The sequence below is a fragment of the Moschus berezovskii genome, chromosome 2, assembly GCF_049115385.1.
Source record: "Moschus berezovskii isolate FMDL1 chromosome 2, NW_MosBer_1.0, whole genome shotgun sequence".
Lineage (NCBI taxonomy): Eukaryota > Metazoa > Chordata > Mammalia > Artiodactyla > Moschidae > Moschus > Moschus berezovskii.
The window spans coordinates 130,063,725-130,076,885 of NC_142461.1; the positions used below are offsets into that span (position 1 = coordinate 130,063,725).

Sequence of the window (13,161 nt, forward strand, 5' to 3'; positions counted from 1 at the left end):
TGCCTAGATAGAGGAAGGAGAGGGTGTTACTGCACAGACAGGCTGGGGAGAACTCTGACAGTTTGGACAGACAGTAGGAGCAGAGCTTGAAAAGCTCTGGAGCAAGAGCCTATAAGGCAGAGGGCACAGCAAGTATAAATCCAGAGATGAGGGCTAACCTGGTGAGTTTAAGAAACAGAAACGGCCAGGATTGGTAGGAAGATTTGGGGTTGGGTTAGAGGTGGGGTGATGAATGGACAAACTAGGTGGCATTTGAATGCTTTGGGAAATAATTGAAGGACTTTTAAGAAGGAAGGTGACATGATATTAACATTTGGCAGTCTTGAGGAGAATGGATTATAGGGACCAGAGTGAAAGTGGGAAGCACTTAGACTCCTTTAGGGGTCCAGGCAAAGGATGAGAATGGCTTGTCCAGCGTGGGGTCAGCAAAGATAGAGGGAAGTGGACATAATAAGCATAATATATTCTGGAGTTAGGAAAGGTTATAGTGACCATTTGGTTGTTTTTTTTTTCTTTTTAAAAATTTCGGTATAAATTGATTAAGATAAGATGAAATCATAGCGTTCATGTCTCTGAACCAGATTGACTTCTCAAAAAAAACAACCCCCAAATGATGCCCCATTAAATTAACTAGAATTTTGAGAGCTAGAATGAACCTTAGATGAATATTTTGACATGTCCCCCTCCTCTCTGTTTTAAGGATGAGTCATTTGAGGTCAAGAAAGGTTAAGTGATTTGTCCAAGGTCAGACCCAGAATATATGGCTCCAAGCTAATGTCATTTCCATACTGTTTGCTTGAATCTCCTTGAATTTGGTTTTTGCTTTTGAGTTAAGAGTACCCTACTGAACTTTGATATTTATCATGGTATCAATACATGGATTCTAAAGATGTTAGGATCTTCTCCACAGAAATGAAGATGAATACTCTGACTTATTTTCTCCATCTGTTTCCTCCTCCCTCCCACTCTCATTTCTTCTTCACCTTCCCCCCACCCTTTCCCCCCTCCTCACTCTCCCCCTCTTCCTTTTCCCCCTCAGATATTGCAATTGCTGCTCCATATGGGGGTGAAGATAAAAAAGGAATTGTTTATATTTTCAATGGAAGACCCACAGGCTTGAATGCAGTACCATCTCAGATCCTTGAAGGGAAGTGGGCAGCTCGGAGCATGCCACCAAGCTTCGGCTATTCCATGAAAGGAGCCACGGATATAGACAAGAATGGATATCCAGGTGCTTCCTAGAAATAGAGCATCTTAGATTTTTCAGCCCTAACAGCCAGTAGTATTAGGTTGGTGCAAGTGTAATTGCAGTTTCAGACCGTGGACTTTAAATCATTATAACAAGACTCAAACACATTTTTGTTAATCAAAATAGGAACCATTACAATAAACACATTTTTGTCAGTGAGAAATAAGTTAGTTTAATCCTGTAGTGTAAAAATCTGTGCCTCAGGATTTGATGAATCTCTTGGAAAGCATTTTCTGCTTCCTGCTGGTTGTGGAAGCATTTTCACTGCATTAAGTAGTCAAGATGCTTGAAGAAGTGGTAGTTGGTGAGCGGTCAGGTGAATATGGAAGATGAGGGAAAACTTGTAGCCCAATTTGTTCAACTTTAGAAGCATTGATTGTGCAGCATACAGTCAGGGGTTGTTGTGAAGAAGAACTGGGCCCTTTCTGTTGAGCAATGCCTGCTGCAAGTGACGTAGTTCTCCATACATCTCATCGATTTGCTGAGCATACTTCTCAGATGTAATGGTTTCATTGGGATTTAGAAAGCTGTAGTGGATCAGACCAGCAGCAGGCCACCAAATAGTGACCATGACCTTTTTTGATGCAAATTTGGCTTTGGAAAGTGATTTGGAGTTTCTTCTCAGTCTAACCACTGAGCTGGTTGTCACCGGTTTTGTATAAAATCCACTTTTCATCACAGGTCACAATATGATTGGGAAATGGTTCATTGTTGTTGCATAGAGTAAGAGAAGATGACATTTCAAAAGGACTATTAGTTTGATTTTCTGTCAGCTCACGGGGCACCTACTTATCTAGCTTTTTCACCTTTCCAATTTGCTTCAAATGCCAGACAAGTATAGAATGGTCAACATTGAGTTCTTCAACTTCTTGTATAGTTGTAAAAGGATCAGCTTTGATGATCCTTTCAGTTAGTTGTTGTCAAGTTCTGTTGGCTGGCCACTACGCTCCTCGTCTTCAAGGCTCTCATCTCATTTGCAAAACTTCTTGAACCAGTGGTCTGTATGTTCATCAGCAGTTCCTTGGCCAAATGCATTGTTGATGTTGTGAGTTGTTTCCGCTGCTGTCTCTGACCCACTTTGAACTTGAATAAGAAAGTCACTCAATTTTGTCTAACATTATTTCCATAGTCTGAAATAAATATAAAATATACAGCAAGTATTAAGTGATTAGCAAAAAAACATAAAGTGAGAAATGCACATTGAAATGATATATAACATAACCCCATTTATTTAAGGATGTATTTCAGTATCAAACGGCCAAGGTCAGCATTGTAAAACCACAATTACTTTTGCACTAACCTAATATTAATTACTGCTCTCTTGATTATATGTTATAAATCAGTTTAATTCAATATTTCAACTGCTGTTCAAGCCCCTGCCATTGTTCAAGGCAGGTTGTCATAACTGAGGGGATACAAAGCGCAGACAGCTCTGTTTCCTGTCATGTTTTCTTTTGGGGCATAAAAAAGTGTTTGATTTTTTTGTGATCCATTGTACCTGTCTTTATGGTTTCTCATGTATTTTTCTGCTTAGAAAGAGCTTTGTCAAATTAAGCTTGGGTAAGCCTATTGGGCCACAGTCTGTGGGATCACAAAGTCGGACATAACTGAAGTGCCTTAGTACACATGCACACATATACTGTGAGATAGAGTTCTGATTTCATCTTTCGTGATTGTGAACCAGTGGCACTAGCTACGTGTGAAGACTAACGCGTTCTGTTCTTGTTGATTTGGATGCTGTCTGCTGTCATTCCAAGGATTCTAGGTACAGTTGACCCTTGGACAGTGTATTAAGGGTGCTGACCCTCTGCACAGTCAAAAGTTCATACGTGACTAACTGCACTCGACCTCGGCATCAACAGTTCTGGTTATGAACCAACCTCGGGTTGTGTAGTGCTGTAGTACTTTCTGTGAAAAAAAAAAAACCCATGTATAAGTAGATTTGCACAGTTCAAACCCATATTCAAGAGTCAGCTGTGTTTGTATTTTGGTTTTATTTTGTTTCAAAAACAGAAAAATATTTTTTTGTTTCAAAAAACGAAATTCAAAAATTTTTTTGTTTCAAAAAAAGAGAAATTTAAAAGTCCACAGGCATATGTATCCCTATGGCTGATTCATGTTGAAGTATGGCAGAAACCAACACAACGTTATAGTTATCCTTCAATTAAAAAGAAATTTAAAAAAACTAAATTTAAAAAATCCACAGGCATCTATAAAGCTTTTACCTTTGGGAATGTGTGTTTGGGTGGTATATCCTTCTTCATTGGTCCTGACTTTTACTCAGTATCCATTCAGAAAATTCTTATCTACTTGGATGGATGAAAAAATTAGTGTTCTGAATGTGTTTGTCATTGATAATAGTGTAAAGTTTTCATATAAATTTTAGTCTTTTAGATGTCTTAAAATCACTGATGATGAAGAACTTTGAGTCTACGTCTAAATCTAATCTTTATTATGTACATGGAGAGCTTTATAGAATGGTATGTGAATTTTAAAAAACTATTATTATTAACATAGTTTTTCTGTTCTCTTTTAAGACTTAATCGTAGGAGCTTTTGGTGTAGATAGAGCTGTGTTATACAGGTAAGACTTTCCATGTCTGATAATACAGGAGTAATATGCATTATATGAAAATTGTATAGTTGAGTACCAGTGCTTAAATTTCATTTTAATTTTCTTGAAGTAACGATAAAATTTGTCCTTTCTATTCAAGATTCCCTTCAGGCAAGGAGTAGTGATACAAGGAGATCCCCAGAACAGAGAAAGCAGTAGATTTTTTTTTTTTTTATTAGAAAAACATTCAGAATTTTCCATCTTTGTTCTTTAAATTTGTTCAAAGATGTTTTCCTATGTTTTAGATTTTATGAATTTAATAAAAGTATATGAGTTACATTTAAAGGTATAAAGTTACATTTTCCTCTAAGATACAAGAAATTAGCTTGGTATTTGTGCCACAGTATTCTGAGACCACCGGGGAAGTATGTAATGACTCCCAAAATAAATGTTTTGGTCACAGTAATATGTGTAAGTCTACATATCTCTAGTTCCCAGCTTCATACGTATTTCCAGTAATTCTCTGTGTTTCATCAGTTCCTCACGCCTTACCGTATCACATGGCATCGCAAGCAGATTAAGATGTTTACACTTCTATGGACCATGCTTATACATGGCAGGGAAACTAACACTCTTGTGTAGTGTAGGTCAACTTGATTGTGCCTCTCAGAGCAGCTTGCAACCATACAGATTCTAGGATTTGTCATGACTGGAACAAGCACACTGACCTGAGCCTGCTATATTTTTTTACAGAGCATAAACATGTACATCTGAACTTTGGAAAACTATATTTATTTTAATTTATTGTTTAGTTTTAAAGATTGCTATTAACACAGTAATACAGGCATGTGGTAAAATGTCAAGCAATATAAAAAGGGCATACAATAAAAAATATATATTTCCTCTCACACCAGTTACTAGTTCATTAGTATATCCTACCAGAAACATTCTGTGCATTGCAAAATTGTGTGTGTGTGTATGTGCATGCATGCTTTTTACATGGTGGGTTTTTTTCCTGTCATACTAAAATTCTCTCCTGGCTAATATCACCCCCTGTTAGTGCAGATGGCTTTCCAGCACTCCTCTCCCTCTTGTATTGCAGCTGCATTAGGCAGCTATCCCCTGACTTGTTTAACCATCCTGCTTTAATGGGCTGTGTTCAGGTAGGTTGTGACCAGTGGTCCTGCTTTGCCTGGAATTGAGGGGGCTTTACCAGGTCATGGAACTTTCACTGATAAAATCAAGACAGTTTGGGGCAAACTGGGATATTTGGTCTTTCTAAGTTTAGATTGTTTCTATTCTTTTTGCTGTTACAAACACTGCTTTAGTGAACATTGCACTGTATACACCATGAATGTGAACCTAAAGTACTTAGATCAATGTAACATTTTAAGTAACTTTTTTTCTTTTTTTTTAAACCAGGGCTAGACCAGTTATCACTGTAAATGCTGGCCTTGAAGTGTACCCTAGCATTTTAAATCAAGAAAATAAGACCTGCCCTTTACCTGGAACAGATCTCAAAGTTTCCTGGTAAGGGTGTTTGTTTAATAATAGCTATTATTATAATTACTGGTTCAATCATTATAAACTTAATTGAAAATGGGGGAGTGGGCCGAAATATTACTAAAACAGTTTCTATGGATATACTCTATTTTCTTGTCATAGATTGAACTTACAAATATTGTTCCAAAGAGGGTACATATAAGCCTCTAGAAATAGTCTATAAGCTAGTATAAAACTAATTTTTGAAAAATGAATATATCAAAAATAAAAAAGCCAGTGAACATTTTGATTTTGATTTTTAAAAACTAATGATGTTTTTCAGATTTAGTATCTGTGACTAATTGTATGAAAAGAATTATTTTGCTTGTAGGTATTGATCTTCTGTTTGTTCTTTTACTAATTTCTGAGGAAAAATGTAACTTTTTCTGTAAGCTTAATGTCTGAAATTCTTCTCTATTTCTCAAGTCTCTGTTTTTTATTACTTTTCACTATATCATGTGATTTTTTTTTTTTTGCTATTTTTAAATTCTATTTGTATTTCCCTTTAAACTGACTCATATTTTACTTAAAACATATTAAAATGAAATGGAGAAACGTCTTTCTCATACATGTCAACATAAATATAAAATTAATAATGAAAAGTCCTGATCCATATAAACTGACTGTAAGTACCCAACTTTGGGAAACAGTGTTCGTTTTTCTTACTTACACAGAAAAATCAAAGAGAACTTATATATGAAGGATAGAATGATTGGAAGCTGGGAAAATTTTACTTCAAATGATAATGGAAAGATATTTTTCCTGATTTTTGTTTTTGAAGTATTTATTGTTGTTATTAAAGTCATTTTTCAAAATTTTGTTTATAATATATATATTAAACAAATATGTATACAATAAAAATTTTATTTTTTTCATCAGAGTGCATTAAAAGTTCAATAATATTTGGTCTTCATTTTCATTGATTGGCAGTGACATTTTCAAGGCTTTTGCTTATTCTGGTAACAGTGTGAAGGCTTTGAATACATTAACTAGAGCAGTAGCTTTCACATGTTTTTGATTATAGGATGAAATACATTTTACATCATAATCCAGTACACATACGTTTTTTGAAAACTTAAGTTTCATGAAATCTTATCCTTGATACTTAAGTCAATTTTACACATATATTTGGTTTTTTTAAGACACTGGCCACAACCCAGTAAACTGATGTCATGATCTAGTAATAAACTGAAAAAGACTGTCCTAGAGGAGCTCACTAATTAAAGGGAGCTTTGCAGGGCTTTAAAATAAGTGAGATATTTATTTTAAATCTGGACTATCATTTTCCTCATTTAGATTTATCAAAGAGATTCTAGAAACTTGAGAGGAGGTTAGGAATTTTTTTTTTCTTTTTTGTCTCATTAAAGTATTGTGAAAGAAAATGTGCCTAAGTTACTGAAGAATGAGTTAGAATATTCTGTATAGTTTAATATATAAAAATAATATTAAGATGTATAATCTATTAAAAATAATATTAAGATGTAAAGAAAGATACAAGGCTTCACAACGTAAACTATTAGAAATGTGAATTTAAAAAAGAAGAAATGTGAGATTTGGGTGATATTAAAAAATGTTTAAGCTCGATTATGGGATTTGTATGTACTTTTTATTTTTTTACAGTTTTAATGTCAGGTTCTGCTTAAAGGCAGATGGCAAAGGAGCACTTCCTATGAAACTTGGTAAGTGTTCCATGGAAAAATGATATATAATGGTGCTGCATACGCTGCACTTAAAAAACGTTTGAGGATATTTGAATAACTATTCAGATAGTTGTTATTGTTTTCTTTATTTGAATGTTTATGTTAAAGACATTTGAAATCACAACATGATTATTTTGTTTGGCAGCTCTTAAGCCAGTTCAGAGATAATACATTTATTTATTGGCCTTCTGAAAAATTAGTGATAAATACGGCCTTGAGAAAGTTTAAGTTACCAATGTGAGACAAATGAACTTGAGGAAAAATGAATATCATTGTTTATAAAGTCACTTACCTACTGAGAAGTTTATATTTTATGTGTTGGAGAAACCCTGGTAATTTCAGGAGTAGAGGTGATCTAGAAAGAGAGAGAAGGAGAAAAAGTTTTGACCACTAAATTTAACCCACACAGAAAATACTAACTTCACTCTTTTTTTCCAAAAAAATTGTTTTTGTGATTCTGAAAGCAAGGTAGGAGAGTTCAGTAATTGCTGTGGAAATTTGTCAGTGTAAATGCTAAGAAATAACAGTGAAGCTCTTAATAGAGGACTGAGTCTGTTGGGAGGTGTGTTTGTGTCTGAAGTTCACATAGGGTAGCAAGGAAGGTAATTTTTCAATAAAGACCTGAAGGAAATGGAGGAGCTAAGGGATACCTAGACAAGCATTTTGCAGAGGAAATGGCAGTTTCAAGAGGCTAGAGGCAGGCACTTGCTGTCTCTCAAAGAGTGGATGGGACAGAACTGGAAGCAAAATAATCCTGGGTTTTCACTCGGAGTTCAGCATTTAGAGGAACTTGAAAGGAGACTTGTGGTTTTAAAGATCTGCATTCTTATCTCCTTTGAAGAAACTATTTAAGAAGAACTGAATCTTAAAAGTTAGTAATCTAGCAATTGTGTTTGATTCTTCCCTTTCCCCTTTCCCTTCCGTCGCTCAGTCGTGTCCGACTCTATGCGACCCCGTGGACTGTAGCCTACCAGGCTTCTCCATCCATGGGATTCTCCAGGCAAGAATACTGGAGTGGGTTACCGTTTCCTTCTCCAGGGGATCTTCCCGACCCAGGGATCGAACCCGGGTCTCCCGCATTGGAGGCAGACGCTTTGATTCTTGGCTGCACATTATTTTTAAGGTGATTCCTGACCTAGTCAGCTTTGTTTGGTCATTTGCTTCACGAAAGACATTTTTACCTGATAGTTTGATACGGTAGCTTCATTAGAAGTAGGAGTTGCAATTGATACAGACTGCTCATTCATCACGGTAGTGAATGTATGGGTGCGGATTAGTAAACATTTCTTACTCACAATCAGCAGGAGTGCTGCTACCTGCATTAGTGGTGGAAGTCTTAATTATTCACATAGTTCATTTCTGAACTTCCTCCTCTCAGCTTAAGTTAAAAGAAAAAAAAATTCCCTTCTGTTTGCTAGTTGTTTTATCATTATCTAGAGTTTTATCTAGTTGTTTTATCATTATCTAGTGTCTGAATTAGGAGATCCAACCAGTTCATTCTAAAGGAGATCAGTCCTGGGTGTTCATTGGAAGGACTGATGCTAAAGCTGGAACTCCAATAATTTGGCCACCTCATGCGAAGAGTTGACTCATTGGAAAAGACGCTGATGCTGGGAGGGATTGGGGGCAGGAGGAGAAGGGGACGACAGAGGATGAGATGGCTGGATGGCATCACCGACTCGATGGACATGAATTTGAGTAGACTCTGGGAGTTGGTGATGGACAGGGAGGCCTGATGTGCTGCGATTCATAGGGTCGCAAAGAGTCGGACACGACTGAGCGACAGAACTGAAGTGTCTGAATTATTAGATGATATTAAGTTGGGAATGGTCAGATTAATTATTAAATATTTATTCAGAATTAATACGTTGTGGTCTCACTATACCGTATAGACTTTTTAAGAATGAATTAGAAGCAAGTTACTTCTTAAGAAACGTCTGTGTATCTCTCTTTACATGAAAACTTGAGATATTTAGGACAGGTAGGTGTCCATAAAGATTATGTTGGTTATAAATCCTTTGGTTTGTATAGACTTCCAGGTGGAGCTTCTTTTGGATAAACTCAAGCAGAAAGGAGCAATTCGACGAGCACTCTTTCTCCATAACAGGTCCCCGGGTCACTCCAAGAACATGACCATCTCAAGGGGGGGACAGATGCAGTGTGAGGAGCTGATCGCATATCTGCGGGTAAGACATACTTTTATGTTCCTATCTTTCTATGTATTATTTTTTCATCTGAATGATTTTTCCTTTCTGTAAAATTTGTTTGATGGTGAATAAACAAGAAAACAGAAAAATGCAGTTGAGGAAATTGGGCTTTTTAAAGAGTCAGACTTGAGTAATGGACATCTACTCTTGTCAGACTGGATATCACACGTGACCTTATTAAATTATGACAAACGTATAACTGGACTCTCAAGACCGTAAAAAAAATCCACCCCTCCCCAATTAATCAATTAAAAAACTCCATTGGCTAAACCTGGCTTGTGAGCTGTAAGCAAGGGTGTAGGTCAGGGTAGCTAGGGAGGGAGGGATGGAACCTGGGCAGAGGGGGAGCAATGCTTGCCGACACCAGTATGGGGGTTCAGACTCACCTGGGGCCTGCTGCAAGCCAGGGGTCTGACCTGAACCTCCTGTGTTAGGTCTAGATTTTTCCACAGGGCTAAAGTGTTCCCATTCAATATTACAGTAATCCAGGCCTATGCCCCAACCAGTAATGCTGAAGAAGCCGAAGTTAATCGGTTCTATGAAGACCTACAAGACCTTTTAGAACTAACACCCAAAAAAGATGTCCTTTTCATTATAGGGGACTGGAATGCAAAAGTAGGAAGTCAAGAAACACCTGGAGTAACAGGCAAATTTGGCCTTGGAGCACGGAATGAAGCAGGGCAAAGGCTAATAGAGTTTTGTCAAGAGAATGCACTGGTCATAGCAAACACCCTCTTCCAACAACACAAGAGAAGACTCTACACATGGACATCACCAGATGGTCAACACCGAAATCAGATTGATTATATTCTTTGCAACCAAAGATGGAGAAGCTGTATACAGTTAGCGAAAACAAGACCAAGAGCTGACTGTGGCTCAGATCATGAACTCCTTATTGCCAAGTTCAGACTTAAATTGAAGAAAGTAGGGAAAACCACTAGACCATTCAGATATGACCTCAATCAAATCCCTTATGATTATACAGTGGAAGTGAGAAATAGATTTAAGGGACTAGATCTGATTGATAGAGTGCCTGATGAACTCTGGACAGAGGTTCGTGACATTGTACAGGAGACAGGGACCAAGACCATCCCCATGGAAAAGAAATGCAAAAGAGCGAAATGGCTGTCTGAGGAGGCCTTACAAATAGCTGTGAAAAGAAGAGAAGCGAAAAGCAAAGGAGAAAAGGAAAGATATAAGCATCTGAATGCAGAGTTCCAAAGAATAGCAAGGAGAGATAAGAAAGCCTTCCTCAGTGATCAATGCAAAGAAATAGAGGAAAACAACAGAATAGGAAAAACAAGAGACCTCTTCAAGAAAACTAGAGATTCCAAGGGAACATTTCATGCAAAGATGGGCTCGATAAAGGACAGAAATGGTATGGACCTAACAGAAGCAGAAGATATTAAGACGAGGTGGCAGGAATACACAGAAGAACTGTACAAAAAAGATCTTCATGACCAAGATAGTCACGATAACGTGATCACTGACCTAGAGCCAGACATCTTGGAATGTGAAGTCAAGTGGGCCTTAGAAAGCATCACTACGAACAAAGCTAGTGGAGGTGATGGAATTCCAGTTGAGCTATTTCAAGTCTTGAAAGATGATGCTGTGAAAGTGCTGCACTCAATATGCCAGCAGATTTGGAAAACTCAGCAGTGGCCACAGGACTGGAAGAGGTCAGTCTTCATTCCAATCCCAAAGAAAGGCAGTGCCAAAGAATGCTCAAACTACCGCACAATTGCATTCATCTCACATGCTAGTAAAGTCATGCTCAAAATTCTCCAAGCCAGGCTTCAGCAGTATGTGAACCGTGAACTCCCAGATGTTCAAGCAGGTTTTAGAAAAGGCAGAGGCACCAGAGATCAAATTGCCAACATCCGCTGGATCATGGAGAAAGCAAGAGAGTTTCAGAAAAACATCTATTTCTGCTTCATGGACTGTGCCAAAGCCTTTGACTGTGTGGATCACAATAAACTGTGGAACATTCTGAAAGAGATGGGAACACCAGACCACCTGACCTGCCTCTTGAGAAACCTGTATGCAGGTCAGGAAGCAACAGTTAGAACTGTACATGGAACAACAGACTGGTTCCAAATAGGAAAAGGTGTACGTCAAGGTTGTATATTGTCACCTTGCTTATTTAACTTCTATGCAGAGTACATCATGAGGAACGCTGGGCTGGAAGAAGCACAAGCTGGAATCAAGATTGCTGGGAGAAATATCAATCACCTCAGATATGCAGATGACACTACCCTTATGGCAGAAAGTGAAGAGGAACTCAAAAGCCTCTTGATGAAAGTGAAAGAGGAGAGTGAAAAGGTTGGCTTGAAGCTCAACATTCAGAAAACAAAGATCATGGCATCTGGTCCCATCACTTCATGGGAAATAGATGGAAAAACAGTGGAAACAGTGTCAGACTTTATTTTTTGGGGCTCCAAAATCACTGCAGATGCTGATTGCAGCCATGAAATTAAAAGACGCTTGCTCCTTGGAAGGAAATTTATGACCAACCTTGATAATATATTAAAAAGCAGAGACATTACTTTGCCAACCAAGGTCCGTCTAGTCAAGGCAATGGTTTTTCCCGTGGTCATGTATGGATGTGAGAGTTGGACTGTGAAGAAAGCTGATCGCCGAAGAATTGATGCTTTTGAACTGTGGTGTTGGAGAACACTCTTGAGAGTCCCTTATACTGCAAGGAGATCCAACCAGTCCATTCTAAAGGAGATCAATCCTGGGTGTTCATTAGAGGGACTGATGCTACAGCTGAAACTGCAATACTTTGGCCACCTCATGCGACAAGTTGACTCACTGGAAAAGACTGATGCTGGGAAAGGTTGGGGGCGGGAGGAGAAGGGGACAACAGAGAATGAGATGGCTGGATGGCATCACCGACTCTGTGGACATGAGTTTGAGTGAACTTCGGGAGTTGGTGATGGACAGGGAGGCCTGGCGTGCTGTGATTCATGGGGTCGCGGAGAGTCGGACACGACTGAGCGACTGAACTGAACTGAACTGAACAAATTTAAATTGAGAATTAGGAATTGTGATTTTAAGCAACTTATGGATAAAAAGAAAATCATACTGGGAATTTACTTAGAAGTGAATTATAATGAAAATATCAAAATATCAAAATGTGTAGGATATCCCAAAAGCATAATGTAGAGGTAAATGTATATAGCCTTAAATGTTATTTAATTTAAATGAAAGCTTGAGGGAAAAAATGAAGGCAAAATAAACCATAAAAAACTCCGCAAATTTAAAAAAGGACATTCCTGGTGACTCAGCAGTAAAGAATCTGCCTGGAGTGCGGGAGACCCTGGGTTCGATCCTTGGGTTGGGAAGATGTCCAGGAGAAGAGAATGGCTACCCACTCTGGTATTCTTGCCTGGGAAATCCCATGGACAGAGGAGGCTGGTGGGGGTACAGTCTATGGGGTCGCAAAGAGTCAGACATGACTGAAGCAACTTTGCTTGCAGGCACATAGATAATGGAGGAATTAAAATAATAAAATATTATGAACAACCTTGTACCAAGAAAACAAAAACGTTCTTAGAAAAACATAACACAACTGTTACTTGAAATAGTAAACAAACAATCCACTTAACCATATAAACCTTTCTGAAAATTAAACTGGCAGTTTAAGAGTCTTTACACAAACAGATCACAAGACCTAAATAATTTTATAGGCAATATTGTCTAAGCTGTCAGGAATGAGACATTCCAATATCAGGCTCTTAGAAAGAATAGAAAAACAAGATGTATTTCCAGTTTATTCTCTGAAGCCAGTGTAATTGATACCTAGATTGGCCTAGATAAACAAGAAGAATTCATGAGTCTTACACAAAGACATAGACGTACAATTACTAACCAAACATAAGCAAACTCAATCCAAGCTGTTTATAAA

At 37.8% G+C, this 13,161-nt stretch overlaps 1 protein-coding gene across 2 annotated transcripts in view; it reads left to right on the top strand.

The window, feature by feature from the left end:
• The window catches only part of ITGAV (integrin subunit alpha V), a 108,826-nt gene that overhangs the window by 70,776 nt on the left and 24,889 nt on the right, over positions 1-13,161 (top strand). For both annotated transcript variants that reach the window (XM_055398928.2, XM_055398929.2), the window contains exons 13-17: positions 1,040-1,231; positions 3,787-3,832; positions 5,225-5,332; positions 6,965-7,023; positions 9,076-9,230. In XM_055398928.2, the coding sequence (XP_055254903.2) occupies positions 1,040-1,231; positions 3,787-3,832; positions 5,225-5,332; positions 6,965-7,023; positions 9,076-9,230 (560 nt within the window). The remainder of the gene's footprint in view (positions 1-1,039; positions 1,232-3,786; positions 3,833-5,224; positions 5,333-6,964; positions 7,024-9,075; positions 9,231-13,161) is intronic.